Here is a 12,721-nt window from a genome sequence, read left to right as displayed (position 1 = left end):
TAGGTACTGTCAGGACACGCCCTCATACTCTGCTTCTGACTGGCTAGTAGTCCTTACCTAGCTACTGTCAGGGCACGCCCTCATACTCTGCTTCTGACTGGCTAGTAGTCCTTACCTAGCTACTGTCAGGACACGCCCTCATACTCTGCTTCTGACTGGCTAGTAGTCCAAGGCATTTCCTATTTCTATTCTTTACTATTTGTGTTTTTTTCTATCCTATTCATATTTAATGTGTATTTTTGTTATTTGTTGTGCGGCACTGAGCTGCTGACACAAGTGAATTTCCCCGTTGTGGGATCAATACAGTCTCTTATCTTAAGCAATCGGCAACACCTGCAAACAAACTGTAATAACTGCTTAAGCAGGCTGTACAGAAACCATCCAGAAATGTGCGATAGAGTTTAACTTTCGGCGGGTACCTGGAGTAGGCGTTCATGAGCGTGGAGGCCGTCCTCCTCTTGGCGGATCCTCTCTCCAGGATCTGATAGACTTCGTCTTTGTTGTGCACGGTCACCTCCTCCAGACCCTTCACCACCACGCCACGCTGAGACACACAACACGGCCGTCAGAACAGAGAGGTAAGAGGGTTACAGAAAACGGAACAATGTCAACAAAACGCATTAATTAGCAGCAACGTCGCCATTTATTCTGCATCTTAAAGAGTAACTCTCGCCAAAACGATGTTCTCAATGCTGGAGTTCATGTGTAGAGCCCCTGGTGATAATTCGAGCAAAGTCTCATGTTGTGTCGAGCCTTCTTAGCGTTTTAAAAATAGTGATTTTGATGCGATCATAGTAGTGCCCCTAGCTCTCCCATTCAAAAGGCCATTTGACCGAAAATGAAAACACGGTCAATCTTAAAAGTGGCGTTTCCGCCCTAATTATGCTTTTAAATGAAAGTTTGACTCGGGTACATTCACAAAAAGACCCTAGGTTGCATTTTGGCGAGAGTTACTCTTTAACTGATCAGTGTGAGCCGTCAGAAACACCTCCACTGTTGTTCATTAAAGGAATAGTTTAACATTTTGGGAAATAGGTTTTTATTGCCATCGTTCCGATGGGTAAGCAAAATAAGCAAATTTAAATATATCTGAAAAAGTGAGGTTGACCTATATACGGGCTCTATAGCACCTGAATGTGCCCGTCATGACTGTAGCCATCAATCTAAACTCCCAACAGAGCCAGGGGGGCTGAAAGACGCGGTGAGCATCCTGAACAGAGCGCCTCAAAAGTTAGCAAACCAATAAGAAAAGAAAGTTTAGATGCCAACTTTAAGGTGATGGCGATAAACGCAGCAGAGTCGTCAAACAACTGCCACAACAATATGGTGTCACAGAAAGTAACGTGCGGTGCTGGAAAGCCCAAAAGACTTAAAAACGCCGACAGTCAACAACAACAACAAAAATGAGCAAACAGTTGTTCCCTAACCGGCCGCTTCCGTGAGCTTGACTGGAGAGTGTGTGAAATGTTTTTCTCTTTATTAAAAAGGTCCAGTGTGTGGGAATTTCTCCCATCTAGTGTTGAGATCATATATCATCAATCAACTCTCTCGCACCATGCAGTTCAAAGTACGTATTACAGCTACGGTAGCCTTCACGCTCCAAAAAGCCGGTCTCTTGCTCTTTTCAATATCCTTGTTCTTTTTCTGGGCGAAGAAGACTCCTGTTCCTGAAATTTGGATTTTGAATACGTGTGATCCTCCATGTTTCCTTCTTCAAACTTGCCGGGGGACGGGAAGCTACGATAGCCATTAGCAGCATTAGCAGCAGCTGTGAGTTTATCATGCGACAGCGAAAACGTGAAAGGCGGAGCAGTATGTCCTGTATGTCCCTTACCGGCTAACGTATTTCAAGATGGAGCATGAATATGGAGCGTCTACCCCAGTTCATGCAAATGCAAATGTAAAATGTCAAGCCAAAAGGAATACTTGGAATTGATGATGGTGGTAAATATTCATGAAAAAGGACAAGTTTGTGAACGGGCAACACAGATTTTGATAATGAACAACTAAACATGTTACACACTGGACCTTTAAAACAAGATTAGGTCCTCACAAAGTAAGATGAGTCCTAAAAAAAGGGAGGTGGTGCCTTATATTTGGGTCAAAAAAAATAGTTAATTTCCCAAAATGTTTTCCTTTAAAAAGACAGAAGTAATACAGCAAGCTCACACAGATCAATTAGGCAAACACCACACCCAAAAAAGCGCAATATATACTAGAATCACGACTGCCGACGCTAGACATCAGTCACCTTGTTCCGCGGGTCGTCGAAGAGCTGCAGCCGCTCGTTGACGTCGTCCGAGGGGCTGAGCAGGTCGAACAGCTCCTCGTTGTAGATCTCCAGCAGCGAGACTTTGACGGAGAACTCGGTGCCGTTCTCAGAAAGCTTCTCGAAGATCTGGTGCAGCGTTCTGGGGATGATGCCTGCCAGAGGGTCCTTAAAAAAACCACACACAAACCTAAGAGTTTAATCGGCTCGTTTTCTACTTCTTATAGCTCCGTTACAGTCAGCGGTGGAATGTAACTAAGTACATTTACTCCAGTAAATGTACTTAGTACATGTAAGTCCAAATGTTGAGGTACTTGTACTTTACTTTGAGTCTTTTCTTTTCATGCCACTTCCTACTTCTCCTCCGCTACATTTCAGAGAGAAATATTGTACTTTTTACTCCACTACATTCATCTGTTACAGCTTTAGTTACTAGTTACTTTACACATTCAGATTTTAATTCTTTTCAGGGCCGGCCCGTGGTTTAGGCAGTATAGGCAAATGCTACCGGCGCTGGCAGTCCACATGAGTGAAGATAAGGTAAATGTATACAGTAAGAGTAAAGTGTTGAAGAAAAATAACGTCACAAAAAACGTAGAAAAAAAAAAAGCTTCAAAAACATCGGAAAAATCTGTCAAAAGTTTTTTTATCTGAGCAAGTTCTGGATTTTTTTGTTGGACGGTGAGAGCACTGTACCAGTAGTAGTACAAGTACATCTACTCCAGTACTGTATTTAAGTGCAAATGTTACTTGTAAGGTACTTGTACTTTGTCTTTTCATGCCACTTTCTTCTTCTACTCCGCTACATTTCAGAGAGAAATATTGGACTTTTTACTCCACTATATTCATCTGTTACAACTTTAGTTACTAGTTACTTTAGTTACTCCACTACATTCATCTGTTACAGCTTTAGTTACTAGTTACTTCGCTACATTCATCTGTTCCAGCTTTAGTTACTAGTTACTTTAGTTACTCCGCTACATTCATCTGTTCCAGCTTTAGTTACTAGTTACTTTAGTTACTCCACTACATTCATCTGTTACAGCTTTAGTTACTAGTTACTTTAGTTACTCCACTACATTCATCTGTTACAGCTTTAGTTACTAGTTACTTTAGTTACTCCACTACATTCATCTGTTACAGCTTTAGTTACTAGTTACTTTAGTTACTCCACTACATTCATCTGTTACAGCTTTAGTTACTAGTTACTTCGCTACATTCATCTGTTCCAGCTTTAGTTACTAGTTACTTTAGTTACTCCACTACATTCATCTGTTCCAGCTTTAGTTACTAGTTACTTTACACATTCAGATTCCAGCACACAAAACACATGTAGTTTATAAAATCTGATGTTTGATTCTAAAGTAAACTAGCCAACAATATAACGGACTACAAGTCCAGCTGAGATGATCAGACCATTAAACACACAACTGTCTGTCTGTGTGTGTGTGTGTGTGTGTGTGTGTGTGTGTGTGTGTGTGTGTGTGTGTGTGTGTGTGTGTGTGTGTGTGTGTGTGTGTGTGTGTGTGTGACCATTAAACACACAACTGTTGGGATCCTTCACACTTTCTAAAATGGGAGGATTCTTCTTTACTTTTAATACTTTAACTACATTTTCCTGATGATACTTCCAGACTTTTACTGAAGTAACGTTTTCAATGCAGGACTTTAACTTGTAACAGAGTATTTTTTACAGTGTGGTGTTAGTACTTCTACTGCAGTAAAGGACCTGAATACTTCTTCCACCGCTGGCTACTGTCTGATTTGATGATGTAAACGAGTGATTTATGGCTCCTTCTTTACCTCCTCCCAGGTGAACTCTCCGTCCGGACTCCTCTCTCCCTCCATGGTGAAGGTCTTTCCTGTTCCGGTCTGACCGTAGCTGAACAACAACGCAGACACGTTTTTATTTCACGTCCATCAAAATAAATAAATAACGCTTTTAAAAAAAACACATCATTTGAGTACAGTTCAGAACAGAAATTAAATGGACGTTAATTTACAGAAGCATTAAAAAAAGTCATTCCGAGCAGCAGATCACTCACGCAAATACAGTGCAGTTGTATCCCATAATGACTTCATCCAGAATGGGGCAAACTACACTCCTGTACACATCGATCTGCTTGGCAGCTTGGCCAAAGACCTGTAGAAAAATATATATTTTAACAATTTAAAAAAAAAAAAAAAAAAATGATAACAGCAGGAGGTACACGTAGGGTTCTCCAAGTTAAATTCAAGACTTTGAAATATTATGTATAATAACATCATGTATATAGTGCCACCTCATCGTGTTTATTTATCTCGATTGTTAAATTTTACTATTTAAATGTTCCATTTGGTTGTTATTTTTATATATATATATATATATATATATATATATATATATATATATATATATATATATATATATATATATATATATATATATATATATATATATATATTACTATTTCAATTTTATATTTGTCTGTGATTGAACTGTCAAATAGAGAGCCGCTAAACTGGGTTACGTTGTTGAAAACAAGGCCAATAAAGATCTATTCTATTCTTTTTTTAATACCACCTAGGATGAAATTTAATGCCAACTTTACAGCCATGAAACGGAGTATCAGTGTGGATTTTAAGCAAGAGAAAAGAAGTATTTACCAGGTAACGTTACCCGAATTTAATAAGACATTGTTGTGAAGTTTGTTTGTACTCCAATAACATAAAATAAATAAAATATTTGTGGCATTTAGAGCTCTTAGGCCGGTTACACACTGGATGCGTCGCGCCAGAGTGGCGTTTCTGTTGCGTCTCAGAAGCGTGGCGGCTGCGTGGATTTTTCTGTGTCCTACATATCAGAAGCGTGTGTGACGCGGCGCTGCTCCTGCTGCTAGGTACAGGGAGGGCTGATCTCGGGACATAGCGCCGACACATTCAAACTCTGAAAATGGGTAAGTGGGCTGTCTGTTTATAACAACTTAGTGTAGCTGTAAAGAGCCTATAGAGCCTATCTGATGTTGGACCGTCACTCAGAACACACATTACGTTGTTATTGTAGCCTATCCTACCCTTTATATATCGGCTACATACATATGTTACTATGGAAAATTAAAACGCTATTTGTTCTTTTTCAGTTCAAGTTGTTGACAGAAGAAAATCCATTGCAGCCCTTCTTCTGTTCGCCAGAGGGGAGAGAGTTGTTAAACATAAATATATAGCCTACTGATTTGATTGAAGCAAGACAACGTCAGCAGTATTGACTGCAAAATATGTTACAGAATATTTCGTTCTGTATGACAGGTGAAATATTTGAAAATCTTTTCTCTGACATTTTTTATTACATTTCTACATTGATGTCAAAACCTAGAGACTTTCAAACATCAAGATGTCATTTATTAATATGCATCTGTGTCTAAATGACAAACATATTTTCCTATTCTATTTTGCCTGGAAACGCTTTCAACACGCTCGCGTCTTGCGTGAAAATTAGGCGTCGGTTCCATTTCTAGCAGGCACGCGTCTCAGGCGCGGCTCGAGACGCACGTATCACGCAGGCAGTGTGTAAGCTCTAAACTGCTAACACGGGAGCGGAAATATAAAACGGACACGCCACGCGGCTGACACGCTCGCGAGACGCTTCCAGTGTGTAACCGGCCTTATGCTACAAAATAACGTAAATTTGATCATTAGGATTGGCTCTGGACAACAAAAAGATCCTCCATAGGAGCAAACACCACACTGTGTCGTACTGAAGAGTGTAAAGACAAAATGTATCCATTCACCAGCGGTGGGCGGATCGATCCAAATATCGATAATATCAACACCAACGCTGGTATTGATATTGATCAATCCCAGTGTAATGAGATGGGTACTTTAGTAGTACTTAGTACTTTTAGTACTTTAGAGGCGACCTGGCGGTCTGTGCCGCTCCTGTCACAGCGCGGAGCACGCACACTCTGCTCCTCCTCCCCGCTCTTTTGATTTGATGTTGTACCATCACGTGACTCAGCGGCGCCAGGCCTGGCAGCACGCACGCACGCAGACACACACACGCACACCTCAACCGACGGTCATATTGGACTGGTACAACATGAATAAATAAATAACAACCATGTCTACAGAACAGGACATATTATAAACAATAAATATAAAAAAAAATATTTCACACTTATCGCGACACCTTCCATACAATATTGCGCAACGTGATAACGATATTGAGTTGATATATCATGTACCCCTACCGCGTGGCTATATTTTCAGGCCGAAAATGAAAACGCGAAGCTGTATAATTTGTAAAAAAAGGCTGTAAGATACCGTGGTAACACAAATTCATACCAGCATTTGAAAATTCTGTCCTGGGTTTTAACCGATTAATAATCCAAAAGGTACTGTAAAAAAAATCACAAAAAAACATTTAAGTTCATAAAAATTCATTCAGATTTAGCAATTTGATGATGCATCCACCTTAAATTATTAAAAAAGCAGATAGCTATCGTATCGGGGATACTGGCCCTGTGTTTACTTGGTATGGGATCGATACACCACTCACCACTACCACTCACCATGTCAAACGTGTAGGTCTTTCGCGCCGCCTTGTCGTTCATCCCTCCCGTCCGCACGCTCACCTCCTTCCTGCTCGGCTCGCAGTCCATGACCCCGTAGGACGACTTGCGCTCCATCGTGTTGAAAGGCCTGAAAACACGTCAAGAAACGGGGTTTTGGCGATGCTGTCGGGCGGCCGGTAGACAGATTAACTAACAGATGAACGCATGTTGTGGCTAAAGGCTGGGACAAATAAGCAATACAAAAAACTACAGCTGCAAAGATGAATCGATTAACTGTCAACTATTCGATTGACTAATAGACTAATGTGAATATTTTTAGAGTTTCTTCACTGCTCTGTGACAGTAAACTGAACTGCTAACCGATCGTTCCAGAAAATAATCTACGGATTAATCCAAATGAAAATAATCGTTAGTTGCAGCCCAACAGAAAACACATCTCCCTCTGGCATCACCCTGTCTTGATAAACATTTAAAAACATGCAGGAAATGGATTGAAGATAAGATTTGAGAGCCTGTAAGATACTGTTTTACTCCGCACAATTATTTGCTGTCTGGCTGTTCAACCTTTTATTTATTTTGGAGCTGTTAAACATCCGTAGGACAGCAGCACACTGTTAGTTTTAAAAACACGAGAGCACAAGTCGCTGTCGGACATCAAAGTCTCCGTCTTCGACTTACAGCTTTAACTCTCGTGTCGTTTTTTCTGGGTCAAAATTTGAAATCAAAAAACTTTTTACCCCCCGATGTTTTTGTCACTTTGTTTTTTGGTTTTTGTCTTGTCTTTTGATTTCTTTTCCTCTTCTTTTTTGGTTGTTTTCTCCTCACATTTTATTTTTTTTCTGACATTTGTCACTTTTTTTCCAACATTCTGTTATCAGTTCTTTTTCAAATGCTATCAAATTGAATAAAAACACCCAAGTTCAATGAAAGTAGTGAACTGATCATTTATTTTAGGTGTGAAGAGCGTCGTACGGATCCATCCACGTTATTCTTTTGGAGAATTTGGTTGAAAGAAAACCCAAATTTCTGATAAGGAAACTTTTTGAAAATGGGTCAAATTCAACCCGAAGACAACAGGCGGGTTGATCCTTTTCTTCAAGAATAGATCCACGAAGCCAAATGTATGTCTCATGAATTATCGTCACACTCAAGGGACAGTTAGTCTTAATTCTTATATTAAGATACAATTATTATCTCAAGATAAGATTAAAGATACAGGATGGTTTCCGAAAAACCCAACACAACTATTCTGTAATTATTCCAAGAATCCTGAAAAAACTCAAACGATCCCGATGAAAAAAATATTTTGATAAGAAAGATTTTTAACCCATTTCCAAATCCAACGAAAGATGGCGGCCTTGCTTGATTTGTATGACACGAACGAGTACGTAAAGGATTTATTATCAGATATATTCCTCTATAGTAATGTTGGAGTCACACTAAACTATTGAACCCTCATGTTGTCCTCGGGTCAAATTTGACGCCTTTTTGGAAGTTCTTATAAATCAGAAATATGGGTTTCTTTCAAACTAATTTCCTCAAAAAATAACATGCAACACAAATTGATGATCACTTCTTTCATAGTCTACCCAGGTCAAAATATGTGATAATACATAAACCAATGCTCCTTTGATCTTAACTATTGTCGGACGCTGACCATTACGCAAGCAATAATTTATTTAGAAAAATACAACGTTTCGGCCGAAACGTTGTATTTTTCTAAATAAATTATTGCTTGCGTAATGGTCAGTGTGCGGGACTTTTCTCTAAGCCTTTGATCTGCTATTTTTGATCACATCCTACACACCTGCCCAACAAAAGAGGTGTGCAAAAAGTTCTCTTACGTATCTTAACTATTGTCAAAATAAAAAAAATTAGGCATAAGTTCATGTAAATGAGGTGCAGTGACCATAAATTCCAAAGAAGTGTAAAACGAGTGGTAATAAGTTGGAATCAGGTTGGCTAAGAAGATGTAAGACCGACCTGGGCGAGACTTCACAGGCTACTTTATGCTTTATAAACAGGCAAACCAAGCCTGGTCAATTTTGGTCGATGGGAAGACAATACAAGGGTTAAATCCTTTTGATGGTGCAGCAGACAAAATATCCTTTCATCCATATGTGTAGAAGAGTTTTTTAACGTTACCTTGAAAACATCAGCAACAGTTGTCTTTAAAGATTGTCAGACACTTCTACTACTAGTAGACTACTGTTGTACTCTAGAGGTGCAACGAATCGATGAATCGATTAGTTGTCAACTATTAAATTAATCGCCAACTATTTTGATGAGCGATTAATCGTTTGAGTCATTTTTTTATTAAAAAAAAAAAACAAGATTTCTCTGATTCCAGCTTGTTAAATGTGACTATCTTCTAGTTTCTTCTCTCCTCTGGGACAGTAAACTGAATATCTTTTGAGTTTTGGACAAAACAAGACATTTGAGGACGTCCTCTTAGGCTTTGGGAAACACTGATCCACATTTTTCACCATGTTTTGACATTTTATAGACCAAATAAGTAATCGATTAATCGAGAAAATAATCGACAGATTAATCGACTATGAAAATAATCGTTAGTTGCAGCCCTATTGTACTCTTCCACCTCTGATTGTGTGTATACTAGCTAGAGCTGCACAATTCATCGCAATTTTATCGAAATCGCAATATGGCCCAGTGCAATACCCAAATAGCAGAGGGGCACAATATTTGGTAAAGGCAAAATCTGTGTCAAAACCATTCTGATGAAGTATTGTGGTGCTGCAGAGACGTCCCGGACTACAGATCCCATCCTACAAACTACAGAAAACATCTTTGTTTGGATACAGATCCTCGCAAAAATCACACTATAATCATTTTCTTTTTTTAAGATTTAATATTAGTCAATGCAAATGAGAATAATGACGCCAACATGATCATTCCCTTCAATATCGTGAATCATTTTGCAATCGCAATATCGGTCAAAATAATGAGAATTAGATATTTTCCTCATATCGTGCAGCCCTAATACTATCTTAAGTGTTCGTATGTATTAGTAACGTTATGTGGTTTCTGTCCGTACCTGCATCTCACTACGACCTGGATGTTTCTCCCCTTTTCGTCCCGTTTCAATCCGCTCAGGTTGTGTGAAGCCATGGCTGCAGAAAGATGTTCTCCTCCGCAAAAATCAGTCTATAAGTGATGTTACACACTTTACATTAGAACATACACAAACCAACAATGCTGAGACGATATTACACGAAACAACAGCTGCTGTCGAATACCACAAATGCTGGTTGTTAACGTTACAAGTTAACCTTGAGAGATATAGCTATAGCTAAGAGAAATGCTGTGAGCTTGTTAGCTAGCGTTAGCTTACATTTAAATTGGCGTTGACGTTACTCCAACTTACCGAATCACGCTATATCTTCCTCTCCCTTTACGAATTATCCTCTTATTACTTCCACCACTAGCTAATAAGATTTGTAAATTATGTTAATCGTCTCCTGCCTCCTCCAACAACGCAGTCTCCGTCCAGCCCACAGACCACAGTTTAGCCTCTCTCGCGCTCACCGACAAGAGATATTTCAAACAGTACTTTTAAATTTCGCCGAACCAATAAGAGGAGGGGTAACGGCTAAACAAACGACGCCATTGGTCAGTACGACACACGTGATGGCTTCGGCGCGGAGCATCACGGGAGGTTATGTAGTATGTTTCCACTCGGTGGCGACATTGCTCTGAAAACGGGATTTACGCAGAAGGCAGGTAACAACGATGTTTATCATTTACTTCAGTAAAAGTAGTTATACTACAGTGTAGAAATACAGAAGTATAGTACTTGAGTACATGTGCTTAGTAACTTTCCTCCACTGAAAAAACAAACAACAAAAATTCCACTTTTTTGTAACATGAGACTATACGAGACTGTCAATCTAACAGAAAAAAATCTATTTATGTGCAATTATGTAAAAGTACATTATCCTTACCTTCATATATATTTTGTATTTTTATTTTATTGGTTTATTTGATAGCGACCATGCATATTTATGAACATTGTTGTGTAAAAACACCATGTAAATATGCCAGAATTAGTTAAAATAACTACTTTCCATCTGTAGTCCCTAGGCAGGTGACATAAGACTAACAGAGACAACCAGCAGTCATACAGCGCTCATTCACTGTACATTAAAAGGTACACATAATGGTGACATTGACAAAACAAACAAGCAAAACAAAACAAAAATACATGATGCATGATACATGACAAAGACATTATATATATATATATATATATATATAGCCTTCTACTTTATAAGTGTACATATTTTTACAAAATAACGTTATTTTAAGACAAAACATGGACTAAAATAAAATCAGAGCAGACATTGGCATGCTGGTAAAGCTAAATAGGAGCTGTTTTTAGATAGATAGATAGATAGGTAGATAGATAGGTAGGTAGGTAGGTAGGTAGGTAGGTAGGTAGGTAGATAGATAGATAGATAGATAGATAGATAGATAGATAGATAGGTAGGTAGGTAGGTAGGTAGGTAGATAGGTAGATAGATAGATAGGTAGGTAGGTAGGTAGGTAGGTAGGTAGGTAGATAGGTAGGTAGATAGATAGATAGGTAGGTAGGTAGGTAGGTAGATAGGTAGATAGATAGATAGGTAGGTAGGTAGGTAGGTAGGTAGATAGATAGATAGATAGATAGATAGATAGATAGATAGACTGACTTCATTGAAGATAGATAGGTAGGTAGGTAGGTAGGTAGGTAGATAGATAGATAGGTAGGTAGGTAGGTAGGTAGATAGGTAGGTAGATAGATAGATAGATAGGTAGGTAGGTAGGTAGATAGATAGATAGGTAGGTAGGTAGGTAGGTAGGTAGATAGATAGATAGGTAGGTAGGTAGGTAGGTAGGTAGGTAGGTAGGTAGATAGATAGATAGATAGATAGATAGGTAGGTAGGTAGGTAGGTATAGATACTTTATTGATCCCCAAGGGGAAATTCAAGGTCCCAGTAGCTTAAAGACATCACACACAACATACACATACATCATAAACAGGATGATACAATAACAAATCCACATGAATATGGACAATAAAAGAAAAGATACTAAATAAAAAATCCACATGAATGTACTAAGGGATGTATAAGCATGAGACGCTTGCAGTGACAGGGCAGGGACTGACCCTGTGGTTCAGTATGCATGGTAATCAATGAGAGTGTTTTAATGTTCTAAACTTTATAGTTCAAAAGTAAAGAACCATTTCATTCAGAAAACCTGTTTTTGGCTTTCAGAATGATCATTTATTGAAGAAACTAAGGTTTCGGCCTGTCTGGACCTTCGTCAACAGTCAAGAGTGCGGGAACTCCAAGGCACCTGCATCGAAGATAAAGAAATACTAATATTTATTTAGATATAGGCTTTCTAGTAGAGAAGCAGGACCACATAGTGTCTATAGAAAACATGAAACATCAAGCCATACATTTTCTAACGGCAGAACATGTTCTCTGTGCAAGACATTCATGTTTTGTTCTGATGTGTCGAAGCAGAATTTTGTCCTGTTGTCAACACACATCACACGTTAAAGATTAATTTAGTTTGTTACATCACTGAACTGATCAACACCAGTATTCAGACTAATTCCCACACACACACACACACACACACACACACACACACACACACCCTCTCTTATCTCTGGATGTTTCCTCTCTTCTCTGAATGTGTGTATGAAGACACGTCAGCCTCCGTGGTTTTTAGAGTTGTGTAAAGGACATTGATTACAGGATAGAGAGCTGATGCTGCAAAGTGTCCTCTGATGCTGAGATAAAGAAGTCATGTTGTTAAAAAAACAGGAAAAGATCAGCTGCTGATGAGGGTTGGTGTAGAGCGTATATGAGCTGAGTGGCGTCAGTGTTT

The 12,721-nt window shown here is 39.0% G+C and overlaps 1 protein-coding gene across 1 annotated transcript in view; it reads right to left on the bottom strand.

Annotated features, from left to right (window-relative positions):
- kif11 (kinesin family member 11) overlaps positions 1–10,384 on the bottom strand; it is a 33,055-nt gene extending 22,671 nt beyond the window's left edge. Inside the window, exons 1-7 of the mRNA XM_031308575.2 lie at positions 10,205–10,384; positions 9,875–9,984; positions 6,817–6,946; positions 4,315–4,412; positions 4,073–4,151; positions 2,252–2,437; positions 420–544 (exon numbers count right to left, since the gene is read on the bottom strand). Coding sequence (XP_031164435.1) covers positions 420–544; positions 2,252–2,437; positions 4,073–4,151; positions 4,315–4,412; positions 6,817–6,946; positions 9,875–9,948 — 692 coding nt within the window. The 5' untranslated portion in view covers positions 9,949–9,984; positions 10,205–10,384. The remainder of the gene's footprint in view (positions 1–419; positions 545–2,251; positions 2,438–4,072; positions 4,152–4,314; positions 4,413–6,816; positions 6,947–9,874; positions 9,985–10,204) is intronic.
- Between the last annotated feature and the right edge of the window lie 2,337 nt (positions 10,385–12,721).

Source organism: Sander lucioperca, chromosome 15 (assembly GCF_008315115.2).
Source record: "Sander lucioperca isolate FBNREF2018 chromosome 15, SLUC_FBN_1.2, whole genome shotgun sequence".
Lineage (NCBI taxonomy): Eukaryota > Metazoa > Chordata > Actinopteri > Perciformes > Percidae > Sander > Sander lucioperca.
The sequence above is the reverse complement of the archived record's forward strand: the minus strand, read 5'-3'. Positions and strand labels throughout refer to the sequence as shown.